The following is a 21,728-nucleotide window of genomic DNA, read 5'->3' as shown; positions in this document are numbered from 1 at the left end:
TGCCCAAAGAGAGAGAATGGGGAGAAAAAGAGGTAAGGCAGAGCGGTTGCAGCTGTCTGCGACCAACAAATGCAACACAGCCTGAGCAAGGTTCCCGGAGAAGGGAAGGGAGGGAGGGTTTTCAGGGGAATGGGTACTTTGCTAATATGATTGAAAGATGCCAGAAGGTGACACTTGTGGATGAGGGGGTGGATCGAAAACCTAGGGGCCCTATAAAGGGGGAGTTTATGACAAAGGAGTCATGTATTATAATAGCTACCACCAGAATAAGGTGTTTTCCACAGAAGCTTGGCAAATTCATCATGGCTTCCTTTAAAATAATGACATTAAATGTCAAAGGCCTGAATACCCCCAGGACACAAAAGCTGTTATATGCTGACCTCCTTAGATTAAACGCGGCCATAGTGATGTTGCAGGAAACTCATTTAAAAAGGAGACTTGAACATTGAATGTGTTCTTAACAGTTCCCATTTCAAATGTGGTCCTCGAGTTCAAAACGAAACAAGAATGCAGGGGTGGGGATATTTTTCAAAAAAGATTTTGCATTCAATTTGGTATCCTGTTATAGAGACCCAGAAGGGGAGATACATTATGGTTGTAATTACAGTGGCAGGGGAAAAATATTCCCTGCTTAATATATAGTGAAAACAATAGGAATCGGATGATCACACGAAGTCCTTTATTATGTGCCCGACTCTGGCCGAGTTTCGCTCATAGAGCTGCCTCAGGGGCAACTACAACAAAACAATATATCAATAAATATCCAAATTACACAATGGCGCATTAAAAATTGAAATCATAAAAACATGTATACATGTACAAACTCAAATCATAAAAACATACATGTATAAAAACTAACAACATGAATACTGTAAAACATGTATGAATATACTTATCAAATCATAAAACAAAAAACATCTATAAATAAAATAAATTCAAAAAACACCATACTTAGAAATATGAACTTTACAACATAAATAACTGTATGAACTCATGGATAATATATAAATATAAATAAAACTCAATTATATGCAAACATTAAAGAAGTGTAGACAGAAAGTGGAACAAAAACACAAAGGAACCGGAGAGGCTAACTAATTCACATTGGAATGCATAATAAAAAAATACTAAAATGGAGTCTGTATATAATACATCATTAATTATATAATAAAGATCTTACTTCAATCGGCAGGATATGAAAAAATGCCTGCTGGGCTGTTGTCACATGTCACACTGTAGCAAATATTAGTTCCTATATGGAGATCAAAAGTAAATATGCCATATCATTGGAACAATACCTCAACATTTGTATAAAATTGGATAACACGGAACCCATCCAAATCTCTTAATTGACTCATTAATACAATTCTCTGGGTAACCTTTTTCTAAAAATCGTGCTTTTGTTTCTTCAGATCTCTTTTTGAATGTCTTATTATCAGTACATAATCTTTTTAGACGTAAGAATTGACTGTATGGCAAATTTTTTATGAGTGATTTGTTATGACAACTGTCGTAAACTAAAAATTTATTCTTATCTGTGGGTTTTCGATAAACATCAGTGGTAAAACCTATATGATCTCTCTTTATCAGTATATCCAAAAATGAGATCTCTTTTGAATCAAACTGCACTTTAAAATGTAAATTTGAATCGAGTCCATTGAGCCATTCCACAAAACTTTGTAATTCACATTCACTACCTCTCCATAATAAAAACACATCATCAATGTACCTTTTCCATAGTAGGACATTAGTCTTGTACCTATGATCTGTTAAAAACATTCTTTCAAAATTCGCAACGTAAAGATTCGCAATTGATGGGGCCATAGGTGACCCCATCGCTACTCCCTTAATTTGTACATAATATTCACAATTGAAAGAAAAAAAGTTCTTTCCATATAGGAACTAATATTTGCTACAGTGTGACATGTGACAACAGCCAAGCAGGCATTTTTTCATATCCTGCCGATTGAAGTAAGATCTTTATTATATAATTAATGATGTATTATATACAGACTCCATTTTAGTATTTTTTTATTATGCATTCCAATGTGAATTAGTTAGCCTCTCCGGTTCCTTTGTGTTTTTGTTCCACTTTCTGTCTACACTTCTTTAATGTTTGCATATAATTGAGTTTTATTTATATTTATATATTATCCATGAGTTCATACAGTTATTTATGTTGTAAAGTTCATATTTCTAAGTATGGTGTTTTTTGAATTTATTTTATTTATAGATGTTTTTTGTTTTATGATTTGATAAGTATATTCATACATGTTTTACAGTATTCATGTTGTTAGTTTTTATACATGTATGTTTTTATGATTTGAGTTTGTACATGTATACATGTTTTTATGATTTCAATTTTTAATGCGCCATTGTGTAATTTGGATATTTATTGATATATTGTTTTGTTGTAGTTGCCCCTGAGGCAGCTCTATGAGCGAAACTCGGCCAGAGTCGGGCACATAATAAAGGGCTTCGTGTGATCATCCGATTCCTATTGTTTTCACTCTAATACAGCCAACTGGATCGGTTTCCGATTTGTTTTTTGGGTCCATCCCTGCTTAATATATATGCACCCAACTGACACCAATGGTTTTGGGTTTTTTTACAAGTGTGGGGGATATACTCTTGCGACAAGCGGAGGGTCATCTACTCATAGCAGGTGATTGTAACATTACTGTGAACCCTGTGTTAGATAATTCTTCAGGCTGTGGTTCGGTCTCCGGCAAACATAGAACTCAATTTAAGAGATTTATATCATGTAACAATGTCTTAGATGCCTGGAGGTTTTTTTATCCTCGCTCAAAAAATTACACTTTCTATTCAAAACCACATAATACTTACGCGAGGATAGATATACTATTGGTCAATAGAGAGATAGCAAACCGGATTCAGAGGGTATCTATAGAACCTATAATCTGGTCAGACTTTGCACCGGTTTGGCTTGAACTCTCCTTTCCAAAATATGATTTGGGCTGTCGCTTCTGGAGACTGAATGATATCTCCCCCGTTGTACTCTGGGACTGCCTGAAGGCCGTGATGCGGGACAAGTTTATAGCAAGGGCATCCTATGTTAAAAAGCAATCATTCCGAGAAAGGGTAGATTTATTGCAACAATTAACACAATTAGAACAGAGCCATAAAGATAACCCTACGCAAATTAATCGCCATAAACTAGAGATCTGTAGATCCAGATTACTAGAGCTCAATTCAGCTAAAATAGCATTGTTATGTTTTTGCAAGGATGTGAACCCTGGGCCGAGATGAGAGGTGTCTCTGCCCACAGAGAGTAGCCCTGTGAGCCTCACCATCGGTAGTAGGACACAGCTGTATGATAGAGACTTTATTATGAAGGCAGGAAAGGCAGAGTCCGCAGAACAAGAGATGCAAATAAGTATAGTTCTGAGCAGTGGGGTATACCCAGGGTGATACCACTGATGTGAAGATCCAGTAGTGGCCTGCAGAGCGGGGTACGCCAGGAAGTCCCTTCAGACAAGTAGAGATTACCTCAGAAGTACAGATCCGGTAGTGGCCCGCAGAGCAGGGTACGCTGAGGATGTCTGTACTGTAGATGATGATGATGAGAAGACTGAGGTGCAGGAACCCGGAAGTGGATCTTGTAGCTGGTGCAGCAATACTCTGCAGCTCAGGCTATACTGGAACAACTTCTACTGAAGAAAAAACGGTAGTGGCCCGAGGCACGGGGTACACCGCAGAGAAGCTTCAGTAAAGCTAGTATCATTGAAGTCTGTAGTAAGGTACTCACAATTGGTAGTTCCAGGAGAGTGTCCCAAGAAGTGGGTCAGGTAGATATCCAAGGCAGGAAGGCCCTCCGAGGAGCGGATAGCCAGGAACGCGGAAGGGCCCCCGAGGAGCGGGTACCCAGAATGTCCACACGCCAAGAGCGAAATCAGGAATTGGAAGTCCAAGAATGGAGCGGATTCAGCAACGAGGGAACTCCTTGCTAACTCGTAGCAGCTGAGGGCAGGTCAGCTTAAGTACAGCAGCGAGTTGACGTCATCCGGAGGGGATGCCCCAGATGTTCCCGCCAAAGGAGGCCCTTGCGCACGCGCGCTTCTTAGATGATTCCAGAGACAAGATGGCGGTTGGCAGCGCCCACGCCATCCCGGGGATGCCGGGGAGGTCAGCGTTGGTTGGCGGAGGCCGCCATTCTTCCTAGAATTGACGGTGCAGGGAAAAAAGAGGTGAGCATGAGAGGTTGCAGCCGTCTGTGACCGACGGGCGTATCAAGCGTTCACTATGGAACAGGTCAAACAGATCTATTTTGAAGGAGGTAATAAGGCAGGCAGATTACTTGCTAACAAATTGAAGGTGAAACGCTCCCAAACTATAATATCTAAAATCAAGGATGAGTCAGGAATCTGTATAACAAAAAACGATGAGATAAGGCAGCGCTTCCTCCGCTTCTACTCTGAATTGTGTAAAGCTAATCAGAATATTATCCTAGCTAATATAGATCAGTTTCTGGAAGGCACTGACCTCCCAGTTCTGACTGAAGCGCAGAGCATTATTTTGGATACAGATATAATCCCTCAGGAGGTGGAGATCGCCATCAAACAATTAAAACCCAATAAGTCTCCTTGTTTAGATGGCTTTACAGCACGTTTTTACCAAAGCTTTCGTCATGAGCTAATACTGCCCTTGACCACCATGTTTAACCATTTGCAGAATGGGGGATCCTTGGGACAGAATTCGAATTTGGCAGGAATCTCAGTTATAGCTAAACCGGGAACGGAACTCATCACTCATACTGCTCTATCTCCCTCATAGATGTGGACCTGAAACTTTTGGCTAAGATTTTGGCCAATCGACTTAATAGTTGTATAGCCCAAATAATACATACGGAGCAAGCAGGGTTTATCCCGGGAAGAATGGCCTCGGACAATGTCCGCAAGACTCTTGATTCAATATGGTGGGCGAAACAAAAACAAATTCCTTCTCTGTTGATGGCCATAGATGCCGAAAAGGCATTTGATTTAGTGCACTGGCCCTTCTTGTTTCAAGTGCTTCGGAAAATATGCTTTGGCCCCCTCCTACCTAGAGTGGCTTTACAATCTTTATTGATTCACCCAGAGTGAGCGTTAAGGTAAACAGGGGACATTCTGACTCCCTGCCTGTGGGGCGGGGGACACGGCAGGGATTGCTCTCTCTCCCCGCTGTTGTTCGCCCTTTTCATAGAACCTCTAGCCCAAGGGATACATCAAAACCCCTTAATCTTGGGCATTCATGCAGGGGGATATACATGAAAATTATCAGTGTTTGCAGACGATGTGCTTCTCACAATAGCAGATCCCATGGCATCCTTACCAGAGTTAGTAAAAGTTATTGGGAATTTTAGTCCCGTATCTGGATTTTCCATAAATTGGGATAAGACAGAGATCCTTAAATGTCACACTACCAGCTGACTTGGAAAAGGAGCTCAAGCAGGGCTTTCCATTTCGTTGGGCCAGGGACAAAATCAAATATTTGGGAATTTATATCGCAGCGAATAAGGACCTCTTTCAATTAAACTATCCTCCATTGTTATCACAAATCTTTTGGGAACTCGAGGAATGGGATCGTTATCATATATCATGGTTAGGACGCATAGCAACAACAAAAATGAACATTCTCCCTAGACTCAGCTATCTTTTCCAAACTATACCTTACGGTATCCCTCGTGGCGACACTTAAAAAGTGGCAGCGCAGAATGATGACATTTATTTGGAAAGGGAAACGCCCTAGAGGAGCCCAGAAAATATTATTCTAAATCGAAAGCACAAGGGGGCCCGGCTGTTCCAAACCTCCTCTGGTATCACGCTGCATCTCAAACGAAAGCAATCATTGAGTGGCATAGAACCTGGGCTCAACGGGAACAAGCAATTATTGGCCAGATGCCAATTCAGGCACTGCCATGGCCACCTAAAAGGACCTGGCCGTGTATAGCAGCCCTAGCACCACCGTTACAACAGACACTCTTAACACGGGAAAAATGGAAAGCTACGCTTATTGGTTCCAAATCATTATCGGTCAGTTCCTGGCTTTTCCATCATAAAAGATTTTTTGGGTGGTGAAACTCGCCTTCCATTTGCTAATTGGATAAAGAAAGGTATGACTAAATTGGACCAGATTTGGAAATCACCGGGAATCACAGATTTTAATAAAATTCAACAGAAATTGAAAATCGCCTTCCTCAGAATATCTTCATTATATGCAGTTGTGGCACTTCCTGCCAAGATAAAACAGGATCTTAATAAAAAGGTCTCTGAAAATGACTGCAAGTTGTCAGATGAATTACAAAAACCGATGTCCGAACTTTATAAACTGTTCAACCAGGGCAGAATTGGGAACCCCCCGCACATATCCGAGCTTGGGAGGCAAGACCTGGGAAAGGGAGCAAGGGGACGATTTCTGGGACGCAACCTTCCGATCCCTAGGCTAGAAATGTAACATCGGCCATCTTAATTGAAAATGGATATAAATGATTATACCGATGGTATTATATGCCGGATAAACTCCATAGGCTAAATCCTAACAGCCCAGACATTTGTTGGAAGGGCTGTGGTGCACGGGGTTTACCGTCTTTCATTTGTGGTGGATGTGCCCACTGATAACACAATATTGGCTTCAAATATCGGATTGGTTGCAGTCAGTCCTTCAGCGGAAAATAGCTTTAACCCCGGGATCTGCCTTATTAACTGCCCCTTGCTGATCAGCTATCCACCCTCCAGCAGAAATGAGTTAAATCAGTGATCACCGCCGCCAGGTGGGAATTGGCCCGGGTGTGGGGAGACCGAGTGCCCCTCCCCCCCTTCATTAGCGGCAGTGCAGCTGCGGACAGACGAACTTTATCGTCTAAACAAAGATGAACCGCATTTAAACACAAACGGGTGGAATCGTTTTTAAAAGATTTTGGTCGCCATACTTGGTCTGGAGCTCAGCTCAATTGTAACACATCAAGGGGGCTTCCCCTGGAACAGGTGACACTTCTCTCCTGCAGTCATGAATGAGTGCACTGGTATCTTTCTCTCTTTTCTTTTAGGTCAGATTAAAGCATAAGGGAAGGGGATGGGAGGGAGGGGGGAGGGAGGGAAAAGGGGGGGGGGATTTAAAATTAAAAACAAGAGACAACTTAGTATCATGCGGTTTATTATGTACTCAGGGTATTATGAACCAGAGGTTTTAATAGTTATAAGGAAGTTTGTGATACACAGATTTTATTAATGTCGTGTCATAAGCAAATATTGTGGTTATATAAGCAGCTTTTGTTTATAAGCAAAGGCTTCTAATGAGTACTTGGCTATTAGCCGAAAAATGCCTTAATCATTATGTTGACTGTGGATAAATATCTGTATGTGAATTAGTTGTCTGCAATAAAGTTTTAAATTTAAAAAAAAAATGTCAAAGGCCTGGGGGGTAAGTGCAGGCCTATTTTATGACAGCCAGTGGAAGGAGGCCCGAGGGATCTGCCTCCCATATTACGATATCTGGGGAAAAGCTGAGCCAGTGCCACCACATGTATGGAGATGCAGTTCTGATTTTCCTGTCGAGCAGCCGAAGAAAAGCAGGACCACGATCCATGCATGCAATGGGGTAAAACCAGGACTTGGGTCAGCTTGGCTCCCTGCCATGGAGCTGTATAGAGCCACCCTGCAGATACAAAGATTTCTCATCTGACAGCTGGACATTCTCTCTCCTTCAGGTCTCCCTGGATCAGGACACGGAAATCCAGCTTCAATGCCGGTGATATTTCATCCAGTAGTGGCTCCGAGGGTAAAGAGGCAGGCAGTTGTGAGGCCGGAGCTGCGCAGAAGGACCAGCGGGGCACTAACATCGAAAGGAGGGGTTAGTGTGTCTTGTGTCTGACCCTCTAAAGAGCAGGCTCTGGGTTGTTAGACTGAGAGTCCAGACCCTCATGTGTGTCATGTGCATTGTACAGATCGGGTAGCAGAGATTCCACCTATACTTACATATTTTTATAGACTTAAAAGTGTTGACAAAAAAAAAATGGTATGCATCAGTTTCAGCCGGCTGTCTTAGAGCAAGCTGAATCATAAACCTTGTTAATTCATCACTTTAGACTGCTTCCTGGGAGGTCACCCGGTCTCATCAACTTAGCAGGTCTGAGGTCACATGCTTCTGCCTGCCCCTACCAAATTCCCAAGAAGAGAGGCCCAGTGCCTTCCAGCAGTAGGCAACACAAGAATCCAGGTGCCAGGTGAAACAAAGGAATTGAGATGCCTCACCATTGCTCTGCAATTGTATTTTATTGCAGCGAAGATATCAGTGTTCAGGGCTTCCCATACCTCCTCCACTCTTACCCCTATGAATCTAATCAATTACAGCACTGCTGTGCTGATCCTTATCTAAACCTCAAGCTGTCCGGCAAAAGCAAGAATACAGCGTGAGCGGCAGCAATCGTTCATATATATACAGCCCACACTGAATTTCTTGTGGCAGTAATAAAAGGTGTTTTCCAAATACTGTAAAAACAAAAAAACAACTAACATAGTAACATAGTAATGACGGCAGAAAAAGACCAAAATGGTCCATCCAGTCTGCCCAGCAAGCTTCCCAAGGCAGTCACTGCCGCTCCGTGCAGGGTACCCCATGTTTCTCTTAAGGGTAGTAACTGCCGCTCCGTGCAGGTTACTCCCATGTTTCTCTTAAGGGTAGTAACTGCCGCTCCGTGCAGGTTACTCCCATGTTTCTCTTAAGGGTAGTAACTGCCGCTCCATGCAGGTTACTCCCATGTTTCTCTTAAGGGTAGTAACTGCCGCTCCGTGCAGGTTACTCCCATGTTTCTCTTAAGGGTAGTAACTGCCGCTCCGTGCAGGTTACCCCCATGTTTCTCTTAAGGGCAGTAACTGCTGCTCTGTGCAGGTTACCCTCATGTTTCTCTTAAGGGTAGTAACTGCCGCTCCGTGCAGGTTACCCCCATGTTTCTCTTAAGGGAAGTAACTGCCGCTCCGTGCAGGTTACTCCCATGTTTCTCTTAAGGGTAATAACTGCCATTCTGTGCAGGTTACCCCCATGTTTCTCTTAGATTTAGCTTTTTTATGTATTCCCTTCCTCTAGCCTATTAGGGATCCACAGTGTTTATCTCATGCCCCTTTGAAATCCAAAAAGACAAATACATCAGAGCCAAGAGACAAATTCATATTTTGTGGCAGTGCAAGGCTTCTTCCAAAGATGGGGCAGCTCTTTATTTTTTTTGGGTGGCAGCAGGGCCAGACAGTTTCTTGCTGATCATTTGGGCTTCCAACTTTTTCAGAGCCAGGCTGGGGTCTGGTCCTATGAACCTTCAGTTGTAACTAACCAGGGATTTTTCCCTTATTTTATATTCCCTTCCAATTCACTCTGGTCCAGCCCAGGGGTAGGCAATTCTGGTCTTGGAGTGCCATAAACCAGGTCTGATCATCAGGATATCCACAATGAATAGGCATGAAGTATATTTGCATGCACTGCCTCCATTGTATGCAAACCTATTTCATGCCTATTCATTGTGAATGTCCTGGAAACCAGACTTACTTGTGGCACTCCAAGGCCAGAGTTGCCTTCCCCTGGTCCAGTCATTGTGGCGATAGTCCTCAGCCAGGGTTTGTGCACCAGAGCTCCTTCCAGAACACTGTCTGTCCACTAGGTGTCACTCTTGCACAATGTCTCTGAACACCCCCTTCACAGGTTATAACCAATACCACCACAGAATCCCTAGGGAATGGAAGACTGGAGCTGGGAATCCTCTGCGCATTGCAACGGAACCAGCAGGCTGACATGGGGCATCTCTTTATTCAGATCTCTCTTATAAAGGGCATGCAACAGATATCAGGGCACTGCAGAGTTTAGAGCAGTGGTTCCCAACCCTGTCCTGGGGACCCCCCAGCCAGTTGGGTTTTCAGGATATCCACCATGAATATGCATGAGAGAAAATGTGCATGCACTGCCTCTATAACATGCAAACTTTGTCTCATGCATATTCATGGTGGATATCTTGAAAACCTGACTGGCTGGGGGAGTCCCCAGGACAGGGCTGGGAACCACTGGTTTAGAGCAACCCTTGTGCCTGTCTTCATATGTATAGCTGTGGGTAATAAACCTCAGTGATAAGGAATGTCATTACAGACCCCTGCTTACTAACTTGTGCTCTGCTTCAATCCTCAGGAGGACGAGGGCATCAGGGGCACAAATCCTGGCCGACAGCTATCAGCGACACAGATAGCATTGGTGGTAGCAATGCTACAGACTCTTCATCCACCAACTCAGGTAGATCAGCCAAAAGTCCCACCACATGTACAGTGTACAGTGAGATCCACTTGCTTTGATGCTCCAGCACCCTTTTCTACAGCAGTAGAGAGCTCACAACTTCTGCACTTCCGGTCTCTTCCAGCAGGTGGTACTGTAGAGCATGGTGCAGGAGTGTTGTCCGGAGGAGCTTGCAGCTCCTGTAGTCACAGCCTCTGCCAGCAGGAGCTGCTATAGGGAATATTGTACAGGCACTGGCTATAAAAAAAAGTTGTAGGATAGGGGTAGACAACTCGGGACCTGGAGTGCCACAAACAGCTCTGTTTTTCAGGATATCCACAATGAATATGATGAGATAGTAATGCATGTACTACCTCTGTTGTATGCAAATATACCTCATACATATTCATTGTAGATGTCCTGAAAAAACCAGACCTGTTTGTGGCACTCCAGGACCAGAGTTGCCTACCTCTTCTGTAGGAAATGGTGTGAGAGACACGGACGGGGAAACAGTTCATTATTATTCTTGCCAATTTATTTTTGATTCCGAAGGTGAATTTTCCAGGAAGCTTCCACGAACATCCTCCAATGGCACTGTGTCCTCAACTGAAGAGCTTGATGCAAAAGAGGGGAACACTGACTCCTTTGAGCAAAGTAGGTAGCCAGGCGCAGTGTCCCTTCTGGAATGACAGGGCATGAGGCAAATCGGGCCCTTGTGCTTGGGGGGTGACTCGTTAGGCAGGGCGGTCTTCAGCTTTTGCTCTTGCTTCTAGGTATTAATGGCATATCCCCAGAAATTACAATGCCACTGCCCACGGGTCCTTTCCGAAACATAGGGTTATCGAAAGCCGCCCAGACGCACCGTCTCCGGAAGCTGCGCACACCATCAAAGTGCCGAGAGTGCAACAGCTACGTGTACTTCCAGGGAGCAGAGTGTGAGGAGGTATGTGACTGCCGCTTAACACCCACGGGAAGGCAGACAGAGGTGCGATGGAGTCAGGCAGGCCCAGACTGTCAGGTCTTTCGTAACCGATGCTACATTTACTTAAGGGCGGAAACAACTCAGTGAGAGAGCAAAATAATGCATGTATCTGATTGGCCAAAGAAGAACATGTGACCCTTGTGGTATTAAACGGCACCACGTATGAGATCACATCAAACCTGGTCCAGTGGCAGGACAGCTTGCACGGTCGTGAGTGACTCAGAACGTGACAGGACTGTACTTGAACTGGAAAGGCAAACTGGATTAGGAACTCTGTGCCCACATCAGTTTAAAAATTGTGGTTTGAGGCATATTAAGAGTAAGTATTGAGAAGGAAAAGGACACATCTGTCACCACAACCAGGGCTGCCGCACAAGGGGGTATCTAACTAAAAGACCCCCCCTCCCCTTTCTGCTCACTGATGCCTCCCTCTGGATTCCCAGGGGTTGGCCCTGCCCTGTATCTGCAGTTGTAGTCACCCCTCCCCCACCTCTCTCTCTCTCTCTCTCTCTCCCCAGTGTTATCTGGCCTGCCACAAAAAGTGTCTGGAGACTCTGGCCATCCAGTGTGGACACAAGAAGCTCCAGGGCAAGCTGCTGCTCTTTGGCAGAGACTTCTCCCATGCACTGCGGGACAGCGCCGACGGCGTCCCTTTCATCATCAAGAAATGTATCACAGAGATCGAGAGGCGTGCCATGAAAATGAAGGTGAAATACCAAATTAACGATGCACTAAGTATGTATTCTGAGGGATATAATATTGGTATCACTCGCACACGATATCACCTCGAATATTGAAATTTTAACTGGTCCACCGCATCCAAATGATTTCATGTGATAAGCGTGTCTATGCGGATTTTATGTGTTTTGTCTAGATTAAACAAAGACAGGTAATTAAAAAACCAAAAAAGTTTTTAAGGGGAGAAGAGGAAGGTTTCATATAATTTCGTCGTATCACGGCATCCAGCAGTGTTTATGATTTTAATCACTAACCAACCTCCTCCCACCCGTGGTGGTTTCTGTTATTACTTAGCGTGTACCATTCATGTGCATTGATATATATTTGTACGGCCAGTTGAATTTAGCAAAACGCCGAACAATATCAACTATCTGGATACAACAGCACGTCCCCTGATGAAGAATCGTTAATTCAAAACAAGGCCCTGTTGGGACATGGACATGGGATATGGACACATAAGAAGATAAGTTTTGAGAATTTGACTTTTGTTTTCAGCTTTTTGCCAATATTAAAAAAAAAGTGTCGGTGTTTTTGAAAGAAATTTATTTGAATTTTTGCTACAGTAGTTAGTGAGTCACACTACATATTTATAAAATAGTTTTCGATTCAGTACACTGTTTTAAATTTCAACACCGCAAATATATATCAATGCACATGAATGGTACACGCTAAGTAATAATAGAAAACTACCATGGGTGGGAGGAGGTTGGTTAGTGATTAAAATCATAAACACTGCTGGATGCAGCGATACGACGAAATTATATGAAACCTTCCTCTTCTCCCCTTAAAAATTTTTTTGGTTTTTTAATTACCTGTCTTTGTTTAATCTAGACAAAACACATAAAATCCGCGTAGACACGCTTGTCACATGAAATCATTTGGATGCGGTGGGCCAGTTAAAATTTCAGTGTTCGAGGTGATATCGTGTGCGAGTGATGAAAATGAAGGTGACATTCCCCTTGGCTCCAGGAATTTCTTTCCTTCATCCATCTGCTGTGTATCTGTTGGACTGTTCTTTGATAAATGTCCCCTGAGCATTCTGAAACCCGTACATACCGAAAGAAATAAAAATGTACCGAGCGCAATCCTCTGCCGCCTCGCCTAGAGTGCAGAGGGGGAGGCCGGCCCCCTTCAATCACTTCTCGGGGTGACATGTGCGTCTGGGCTAAGCTTGCTTTACCCTCTCCTTTGCCTCCTACCACAGGGAATCTACCGCGTGAACGGGGTAAAGACCCGCGTAGAAAAACTGTGCCAGGCCTTTGAGAATGGAAAGGAGCTTGTGGAGCTCTCCCAGGCCTCTCCTCATGACCTCAGCAACGTTCTTAAACTCTACCTGCGGCAGGTAAGCCCCGCGCCACTCGCAATCCCATTCTTCGCACACTAGAGTCCTCCGTGCCACGACTGGGGCTATGGTGGGAATATTTGCCCTAAGCAATGGACCCTTCAGCCTCCGAAATGTCAATCGACCCTTAAAACTTTCTTTCCTGGTGAAAATCTGACAGGTGGCTCCAGATAGATGGCAAGTTGTGATGCACATTTCAAAATAGGAGCAATGGCATCAGCTCTTATAGTGTAGCCGATGACAAGGACACCCACAAACCTACCTCAAATAAATAATGAAAAAGCTCCTTCAAAAAAAAGCATTTCAAAAAAAGTCATCCGTCATTCAGTTTTTAATAACGTACACCACTTATAGCATAGGCCCAAATTAATAGCAAATCAATTTATTAACAAAATCAATTTTGACAAATTCCCTTTGAAATGAATCTATAATAAAAGTCCTCCAGAATGCAGGGTTCAGTTTCTCCCTTCATGCAAAGTCACAGTTGCATATGTGAGATGAGAGCCAGAAGTCCCCAGTGCATCAGCAGGCCCCATAGAGTTCCTGCATTTTGCCTCCACCAGCTTCTCTCAAGGGAGATCTCTTAACAGATAGCAGGCTCCAGTAACAGGGAAGTCTGAGAAACAAACTCAGCTTTTATATCAGCACTAAACATGTACTAACAGCCACAGAGGAATATGCTCCTTATAGGCAAACGCAAGGTTTAAAACACTTCCCAAAGTCCAGTTTGCCTAGATGTTCAGTTTACCCAGAAACAAATATATTTTCTTTGATAATTACCCCCAAACATTTCTATAAAGGTGTTTTAAATGTGTGTACGCTCTTTGAAAGTTCATATTTATTTATTCTGCCTTTTCTGTTTCTCATGGGAAAGAGGAACAATGACAAGTCATGCAAGAATTACTAAATAGCGTGGCTTCAAACATTTACCCAGCGTCCACAGACATAGAAGAGAGATCTCTCACCCAGTCTGCTCTGGGTTCCAGTTAGAAGGACTGTTAATGTTCAACTCTCCAGGTATAATTGCTCTAAACCACCCCCAGAAGAAACAGCAGAAAAACACCCAGGAGGTTTCTGGTTTCCAAACCAAATGAGATGGTTTAGGCTAATCTTACCTGGTCAAACAAAGGACTGGATGCCATGAGGTGCACTCAGCAGAGCACAGTTTTACTCTCAGGTGTATGCAAAGTGTATTCCCGATGCAGCAAGCAGCTTTGAAAACAAAAAATATGTTGCTAAAACTGTGGCGTGGAAATCCCGTGTTAATGAAGGCATTAGCGATTACCCCCCCAGTACGCAGAGATGCGCTGGCTCAACTCGGGTTTTCTTGGTGCTGGGAATTTTACTTCCAGTCAGTGGTGGAGTAAAGTTTCTGGCACTAGTGTCAGTCTATGCGCAGAAGCAAGAGTTCTGACGCTGGGAATTTTGCACGGAAAACATGCGTTTGGCACACAAAGCATATTTTCTGCCCATGAATACGATTTATGTGCACAAAAAATGTTTTCTGCACTGAGAGTATTTTTGAACACAATAAGTCGTGTTTTGTGTGCACAAAGTCTTTTATGCATGCAGAACATGAATGCTGTGCACATAAATCCTGTCCAAGAGACACTCCCCTCCCCCATCCAAGTTAAAGCATGCAATCAACCTGTGCTGAGTGCACATTTTAACTCGGGGGTTTTTTTGCACATTTTTAACTCCTGATTTGTTTGCATAGCAATTGCTTACTGCATCGGGTTACATTTTCTTTTTTTTTTTTTTAGCACCTGCATTAGGAAACTGTAGGCTGAATTTCAGCGCAGAGTCTTATTGCAGGATCTATTACCTTGGCCTCAAAATCACAAAAGATATTTAACCTTACAATCTACTTACAATGCTTCTTATCGCTTATCTCAAGGCCAGCTGAGCATGTCAATGCTGCATTCTGCCACGGGGAGAAACCCGAGTTTGATGTTGGTATTCTGCTGCTCAGACTGGCTGGCGCTATTGCAGAGGCAGTGCTCACAGCCTTTGACGAGGGAGCCCCGGTCATTGCACGATGGTGACCCCTGGTGGCTGGAGTTAGGGCCCAGGACTCAGGGTTCCAGAAGGAGCCCTAACGCATGGCCTTCAGCTGTGCTGGGATGAAATTTCACTCTCTCTGTATGTTTGCTTATATATATTTGTGTGTTGGTTACTCTACCAGTCAAACTCCAAAAACCATATTTGCACAGACTTTCCAGGATATTCCTGTAAATTCTCAAAATCTAATTTGATCTTAAAAAAAAAAAAAAAAATGCGCTTGCAATTGGAACCCTGATCAGAAAGGGATCATGTGCCATGAATGGTACAAAATATTGCCCCTTATATAGCACTTTAATTTCAATTGACAATACATCTCTTTGGAACAAATCAACTATGGACAGCGTTAAGTCATTTGTGACTGTGTTCTGGGGTCTGATGAACCTCCCTGACTTCTGCAATTATCTGCAAGGTCCTAGGGTGCCCATTCCTGCAAAAAAAAAAGAGCGAGGTGACATGCCATCTTATGAAGTTACAGGAAAGGTACCTGTTTACCATGTCTAACAGGCTTATTTTGAATGAACCATGGGAATGACTGGAAGAAGCTGCCTTGGAGTTAATTTCAGGTTCTGTTTCTGTGCTTAGATCAGACAATTTGTCATTATCTGCTCCTACTGAGCTAAGAAATCCCACAAGCCTGCTGTCTGCATTCTGTTTTCAGTTGCCAGAACCCATAATGCTGTTTCGCTTCTACAATGACCTGATGGGCCTAGCCAAGGAGAGCCTGCAGGATGGTATAGCTCTCGAAGTAGTGGCCCGGGGACTAGAGACAGACAAGCAGCTGCTGTCTATAGCGCTAAAGCTGAAGGACTTACTCCAAGAGCTGCCGCCAGAGAACCTGGCGACCCTGCAATACATCATCCAGCATCTGAAGAGGTGAGACGACCAGAGGGGAAAGGAGATGGGGCTCTGTGTGTGTGTGTGTGTTTTATTTCCCCGTTATTTTCCAAACAGAAACACGACAGCAGAAAAAAGCCCATACGGCCTAGCTAGTCTACAATCCCTCTCACTCCTTCAGAGACTCCCTGTGCCCCACCCTTTCTGTAAAGAAATACTCCTCAGTCTATGCCCTGTGATCCACGGTCCAGAGTCTCCTTTCCGTTGAGAGAGATCCTCCCTCCTGTGCAATGATACCTCTGTGTATTTGCCAGCTTGAGGATCTGCAATGTAGAGAACACCAGGAACCAACCCAGCTTTCTGCTGGTGCTGGTGCATGACTTTGTTAATAAATAGATGAAAGAGAGGAACATCTGAAAGGTCTACATTCAGGTGCTGGCTGCAGAGTGGAATTATTGTGGCGCTCGGGGGGGGGGGGGGGGGGGATTCTCAAAGCCTCAACGGATGCCTCTCGGCAAGGACATGTAGGCCTTCTCCCACCACAGATATAACCGGTCCTTCTCTTCCGTCTGTGCATTAGAATTTCTGAGCTGGAAGAGGACAATAAAATGACCCCAAGTAATCTGGGAATTGTCTTCGGGCCAACACTGATGCGGCCTCGGCCCACCGAGGCCACCGTCTCCCTCTCCTCTCTGGTAGACTATCCACACCAGGCCCGAGTCGTGGAGATCCTCATCGTCTTCTACCCCACTGTTTTTGAAAATGAGACCGGCACATCCGTGTCACGCGCCGGCACAATGGATCCCAAGGAAGCAACTCCCGGCCAGTCGAGCAAGGTGAGGGAGACCTGAGACCCAGGGTCTGAGCAGGAAGTATTTCAGAGTCCTGGATAAAGTAGGAGGCATAATGAACATCTGCTGGTTTAATAGACTAGTGAGTAATTTACCAGGAGTCTCTCCCCATCTGTACTACTCTAAGAATTAGTCACAGTTCTGAGAAAGAGCTTTTATTAGACTGTTAGTACTACTTCTAACACTGACTGTGGGCTCCCTCTCTCTCTCTCTCTCTCTCTTTCTTTCCAGGACAGCACTTGTCCACAGAGAAATGATGTGTGTGTGCCCTTAGCAGCAGAGGAGAAGGTCTGCAGACCAGAGGAAGTGGATTTGCACTGCCAGGCCTTTAGAGGTATGTAACGGCAGCCCTGCACCTCCCTTCCTATCGGGCCTGAGCTGCCGCGAGGCCTCACTCTCATTATTTATCCTCTTGCTTCCAGAACATTCTTTGGACTCCGCAGAGTTCAGGGATCATTCCGAAGACTCTGACTCAGAGCTGGAAGACGCACCGTGCGACCGAAGCCCTACAGCTTCAGCAGAAGTAATGGTACAGACCAAGAAAAGACAATTCACCAAGCAAGGAAGTGTGACCAGTGCGGACGACATTCCATACGCAGATGACAGCAGTGAGGGCCCGCGAAGCCGCACCTGCAGCCTGGGCCAATCAGATGTCCTTGTTTCTTGCATCCAGCCACCCACTGGAGATGAGCAGAGAGAGACAGAGGACAACGCTGCCATGTGCCAGCGCCTGCAGCACACAGAGGAGCAGTTAGGTGCAGACTCCAGGGCGAATGAAAACTTACTTTCTCAATATAACACAAATCAGTCCAACAACACATTGCTGTCCACGGAGGACCAGCTGCCGCCATGGTGCTGCAGGTGCCAGCTGCCCCCCGTCTGTCTGTGGAATGGAAATATTGTGCTAGGCACCACCGAGGACAAACAGCCTGAGTTCATCTGAATTTGGCAGAACCTGAGCGACCGGAGCTGGCCAATGCAGAGACAAGAGCAGGGGCTGCTCGACTGCTTCTCCCAGAAACTTTAGAGCCTCTCTCTACTTTTCTGGCACTCACAAAAAAGGGACCGACTCAGAAACCCAGAGAGAAGAGTGTCACAAGCTAAAATTGTTTACTGTGAGATGCTTCTCCTATCCCTGAGAACGGCAGCGCTGCCATCACTAGACCAGGACTATCTTACAGCCCCGTGTTTGCTCTGAGCCCGAGAACCTGCTGATTTGTAAGGTCCAGGCCGAGCACGTGGCAGCTCCAGGGGCTGCGGTCACTGCAAAGTACAAGTTTAAAGGCTCATTACATTCAGAAACCTCACAACACACAGAGATGCACACACAACACAAGGTACCTTTTGTTCTCCTAGGTGGAACAATGCAAGAAATATCCCTGCAGGGTGTAATACAGGGAACAGTTCCTAATTCTCTGGATGGACACACGCGGAAGGATAATTTATTTCTCTGTGCGCCTTTCTTTCTTTCTTTGCATTGATAAATGGCACAAAAGTGCTAGAACTACTTTTAAAGATATAAAGAGAGTAAAAGTAGATAAAAGATAGCCTGGATTCATTTAACAGAAAGCAAATGAGCCCAGCAGGGTGACAGCTTGGTGTTAGAAACATGCCAGGGTTAAAAAAAGGTGGAAAGATGCCCATGGCCAGGGTACGGTACAGCCACGGCTGGCGGGACAGGGAGGGAACACACTTTTTTTTGCTGGCAGTAGACGTGTGTGTTACTCCCTACTTTTGTTAGAAGAGGTTTTGTGGCATCAAGATCCAGCTGGAAGTGTGTATGATGCGGGTTGCCTGAGACTTCTTCAGGCTCTGGCTATTTGGGCTTAATATTCTACCCTGCTGTAACCAGATACCCATGTGCCCTGGGTTGCATTAGGTCCTGTGCAGTCATGCTTGAAAATAAATATTCCACCTGTTCTAAATGCTTCTAGAATGTGTTTTCTTCACATTACAAATAAACCTTAAGAAGATAATGTTTCAGTTGACAGGAGCAGTGGCCTAGGGATTGGGGGAGGTAGCTGGGACCGAGTGAAGCTGCTAGCCCTGCCGTACACCTCCGTCAAAGACACGACCATACCTGCTCTCCCCGACCTGCAAGCGCCCAAATAAGTTACTGTCGCTTATTGTTCCTTTAGCACTACTTAGTGTAGGCAGCACTGTTCAGATACACATAAGGGCCAGTCCCTTCTCAGTAGAGACAAACATACAGGGCAAAAGAGACTTTGGGAATTTAATTCATTAAGAAAATGGTTCAAATCCATAAGACCATAAATGGGAGAATCGGGGGGGGGGTGAGGGGTGTGTTTAAGGTTTAAAAACAGCCTCAAAAAAGGTGGCGATTCGAATGGGAGCTTAACACATCCACTCAGGAAGTCTGTTCCAGAGGTCGAACACAGCAAAGTGGAAAGCAGGGCGTTGAGAACAGGCAGTTCAAGAGAAGGGCCCAGATAAGAGACCTGCCTGCTACATGGAGGTCACAGGGAGGGTTAAGAGAGGAGCTGCAGTGTGAAGGCTTCTCAGGGGTAAGAGGAGCTTGAACTGTTTGCAGAAACGAAGAGGGAGCCGATGGAGTGATATGAGAAAAGTTTCCTGCGGCAGCTCAGGCGTAAATTCTGCGGAAAATGAGGAAATCATGGAGCACATTTACATAGATGTAAGTCATTTACCTAATGATGGCTATTCGTTTTGTATATATTTTGAAAATAAAGGTTTTTTTTGTTTTTTTTATTTATAAGATACAAAATTACATAAAACAAGTGCAATCTCAGCATTCTTGCAGTTTCAAAATACAATTGTTATCTCATCACATTTTAACAATAGCAATTAATCTGCATCTTCAGCTTTCCTACCATTCATGTAACGTTACAAAACCAAGTCAGATCTTATAGGTGTCCAGTGCCCTGGGAAATGCATTGATAAAAGTTGTTTTCAACTTTGCTCTTTTGCTGACTCTTTGAGTTTGTTCTTTTGAGAGCTTAATGTTTAGTGGGTAAGGAATTTCAAGTATTAATGTGGAGGAGATCTCAAAGAAGAGAAGAGGGAAGCGGGAATAATCAGGAATGGGAAAAAAAAAAAGGGCGGATGAGGGTTGAGAAGGAAGAAAGATCAGGATGAAATATGGGCAACGGGGGTGGGAAGGAGGGAGACCCGGAGAGAGGAGAGGAGAGGAGAGGGACGTGCCCCTTCCCAGCTTCAGCCCTGCACCCACTCCCATCTTACCTTCTCCCTACCCTTGCTCTATCACTTTTCCCACCCTATACTCTCTCTCCCCTTTCACCTTTTCTTTTATTGTCCCCCTCCCAACCCACGTCTATCCACTCATTCCAACAACTCTTTCACACAAACCCATCTCCTCGGTCCCTCCTCACACAACTCACCCAGCCCCTCCCTAACTCCCCAGCTCTCTTCCGTTCTTCCACCCTGTAGGTGCTGATCACATAGGGGCCCATGCAATACGGGGCGTGAGCCGAGCGCGCTGTTTAACCCGCAGACAGACGCGGGTAGAATAGGCGCTAATCAATCCCCTAATGCAATAAGGGGATTAGCGCCTATTCAACACGCGTCCCACACGGAGTGAGTCTAATAGCGCTAATCACATGCAAATGCACGGGAATGAGGATATTAGGCATTCACTCCTGATACAAAAAAAAAAAAAGAAAAGTGCGTCTCGGGTGCACATTTAACTGTCATCCATTAACGCCTGCCTGGAGCAGGCGTTAATAGCTGAGCGCATCTAAAACAAGTACAGAAGAGCAGAAAAAAAAATCTGCTTTTCTGTACTGCCTCCTACTTAATATCGTTGTGATATTAAGTAGGATGAAAAATTAAGGAAACCTAAAAAGTTTAAAAAAAAAAAAAAAGACAGGTTTAGGAAACAGACGCTCGACTGACAAGCATTCGCTTCCTGAGCCTTCGGCGTCGGTTTTCCTTACTGGCGGACGGCCGCGTCACGAAAACCGATCAGATTCTTGTTAGCAAGGATGTGCTAGGGTCGCGCAAGTGACCCCAGTGCCTCCTTGCTAACGCGATCCCCTAACAAATATTGCATGGTGCCCCCTTTGGGGTGCGTTAAGAAAGCGGGCCATGCTGGGTCACGCCAAGGGGCATCAAGCTCGATATCCTGTCTCTGACGGTGACTAGTTTGGGTCACAAGTACCTGGCATATCCACAAAAGCAGATTTATTTCCTGTTCCTCACTCCCAGGGATGGCAATGCTTTTCCCTCTAGGAACTTGTCCAAACCTCTTAAACCCTGCTGTGCTAGTCACCTTTACCACATCCTCTGGCAACAAATTCTACAAGTCGACTGTGAGGCAAGCGGAAAAGTACGTTCTACGATTTGTTTTAAACCTGCTGGTTGTTAGTTTAATGTTAGCATTACTTAAAAAGATAAATAACCATCCTTTCTTTGCCCATTCCACTCTACTCATGATTTTATAAAACTGCTATCATGTCCCCTTTTAGTCATCTCTTTTCTAAGCTGAAGAGGACTATTCTGCATAGCCTCTCATCACAAGGGGGCTGTTCTATCCCCTTTATCATTTTTGTTGCCCTTTTCTAGTTTCGTTATATCTCTGAGATGGGGGCAACCAGACCTGTACACAAAATTCAAGGTGCGGTTGCACCATGGATCGATATAGAAGCAATTCGATACTTTCCCTTTTATTCTC

At 44.6% G+C, this 21,728-nt stretch overlaps 1 protein-coding gene across 7 annotated transcripts in view; it reads left to right on the top strand.

Annotated features, from left to right (window-relative positions):
• The window catches only part of ARHGAP45 (Rho GTPase activating protein 45), a 57,439-nt gene extending 38,458 nt beyond the window's left edge, over positions 1 to 18,981 (top strand). For all 7 annotated transcript variants that reach the window (XM_029613404.1, XM_029613410.1, XM_029613403.1 and 4 more), the window contains 10 exons: positions 7,706 to 7,848; positions 10,165 to 10,266; positions 10,798 to 10,899; positions 11,019 to 11,188; positions 11,746 to 11,934; positions 13,170 to 13,307; positions 16,030 to 16,244; positions 16,786 to 17,041; positions 17,288 to 17,390; positions 17,479 to 18,981. In XM_029613404.1, coding sequence (XP_029469264.1) covers positions 7,706 to 7,848; positions 10,165 to 10,266; positions 10,798 to 10,899; positions 11,019 to 11,188; positions 11,746 to 11,934; positions 13,170 to 13,307; positions 16,030 to 16,244; positions 16,786 to 17,041; positions 17,288 to 17,390; positions 17,479 to 17,999 — 1,939 coding nt within the window. In that variant the 3' untranslated portion in view covers positions 18,000 to 18,981. The remainder of the gene's footprint in view (positions 1 to 7,705; positions 7,849 to 10,164; positions 10,267 to 10,797; positions 10,900 to 11,018; positions 11,189 to 11,745; positions 11,935 to 13,169; positions 13,308 to 16,029; positions 16,245 to 16,785; positions 17,042 to 17,287; positions 17,391 to 17,478) is intronic.
• Positions 18,982 to 21,728: the final 2,747 nt, after the last annotated feature.

The sequence above is a fragment of the Rhinatrema bivittatum genome, chromosome 8 (genome assembly GCF_901001135.1).
Source record: "Rhinatrema bivittatum chromosome 8, aRhiBiv1.1, whole genome shotgun sequence".
NCBI lineage: Eukaryota > Metazoa > Chordata > Amphibia > Gymnophiona > Rhinatrematidae > Rhinatrema > Rhinatrema bivittatum.
The sequence above is the reverse complement of the archived record's forward strand: the minus strand, read 5'-3'. Positions and strand labels throughout refer to the sequence as shown.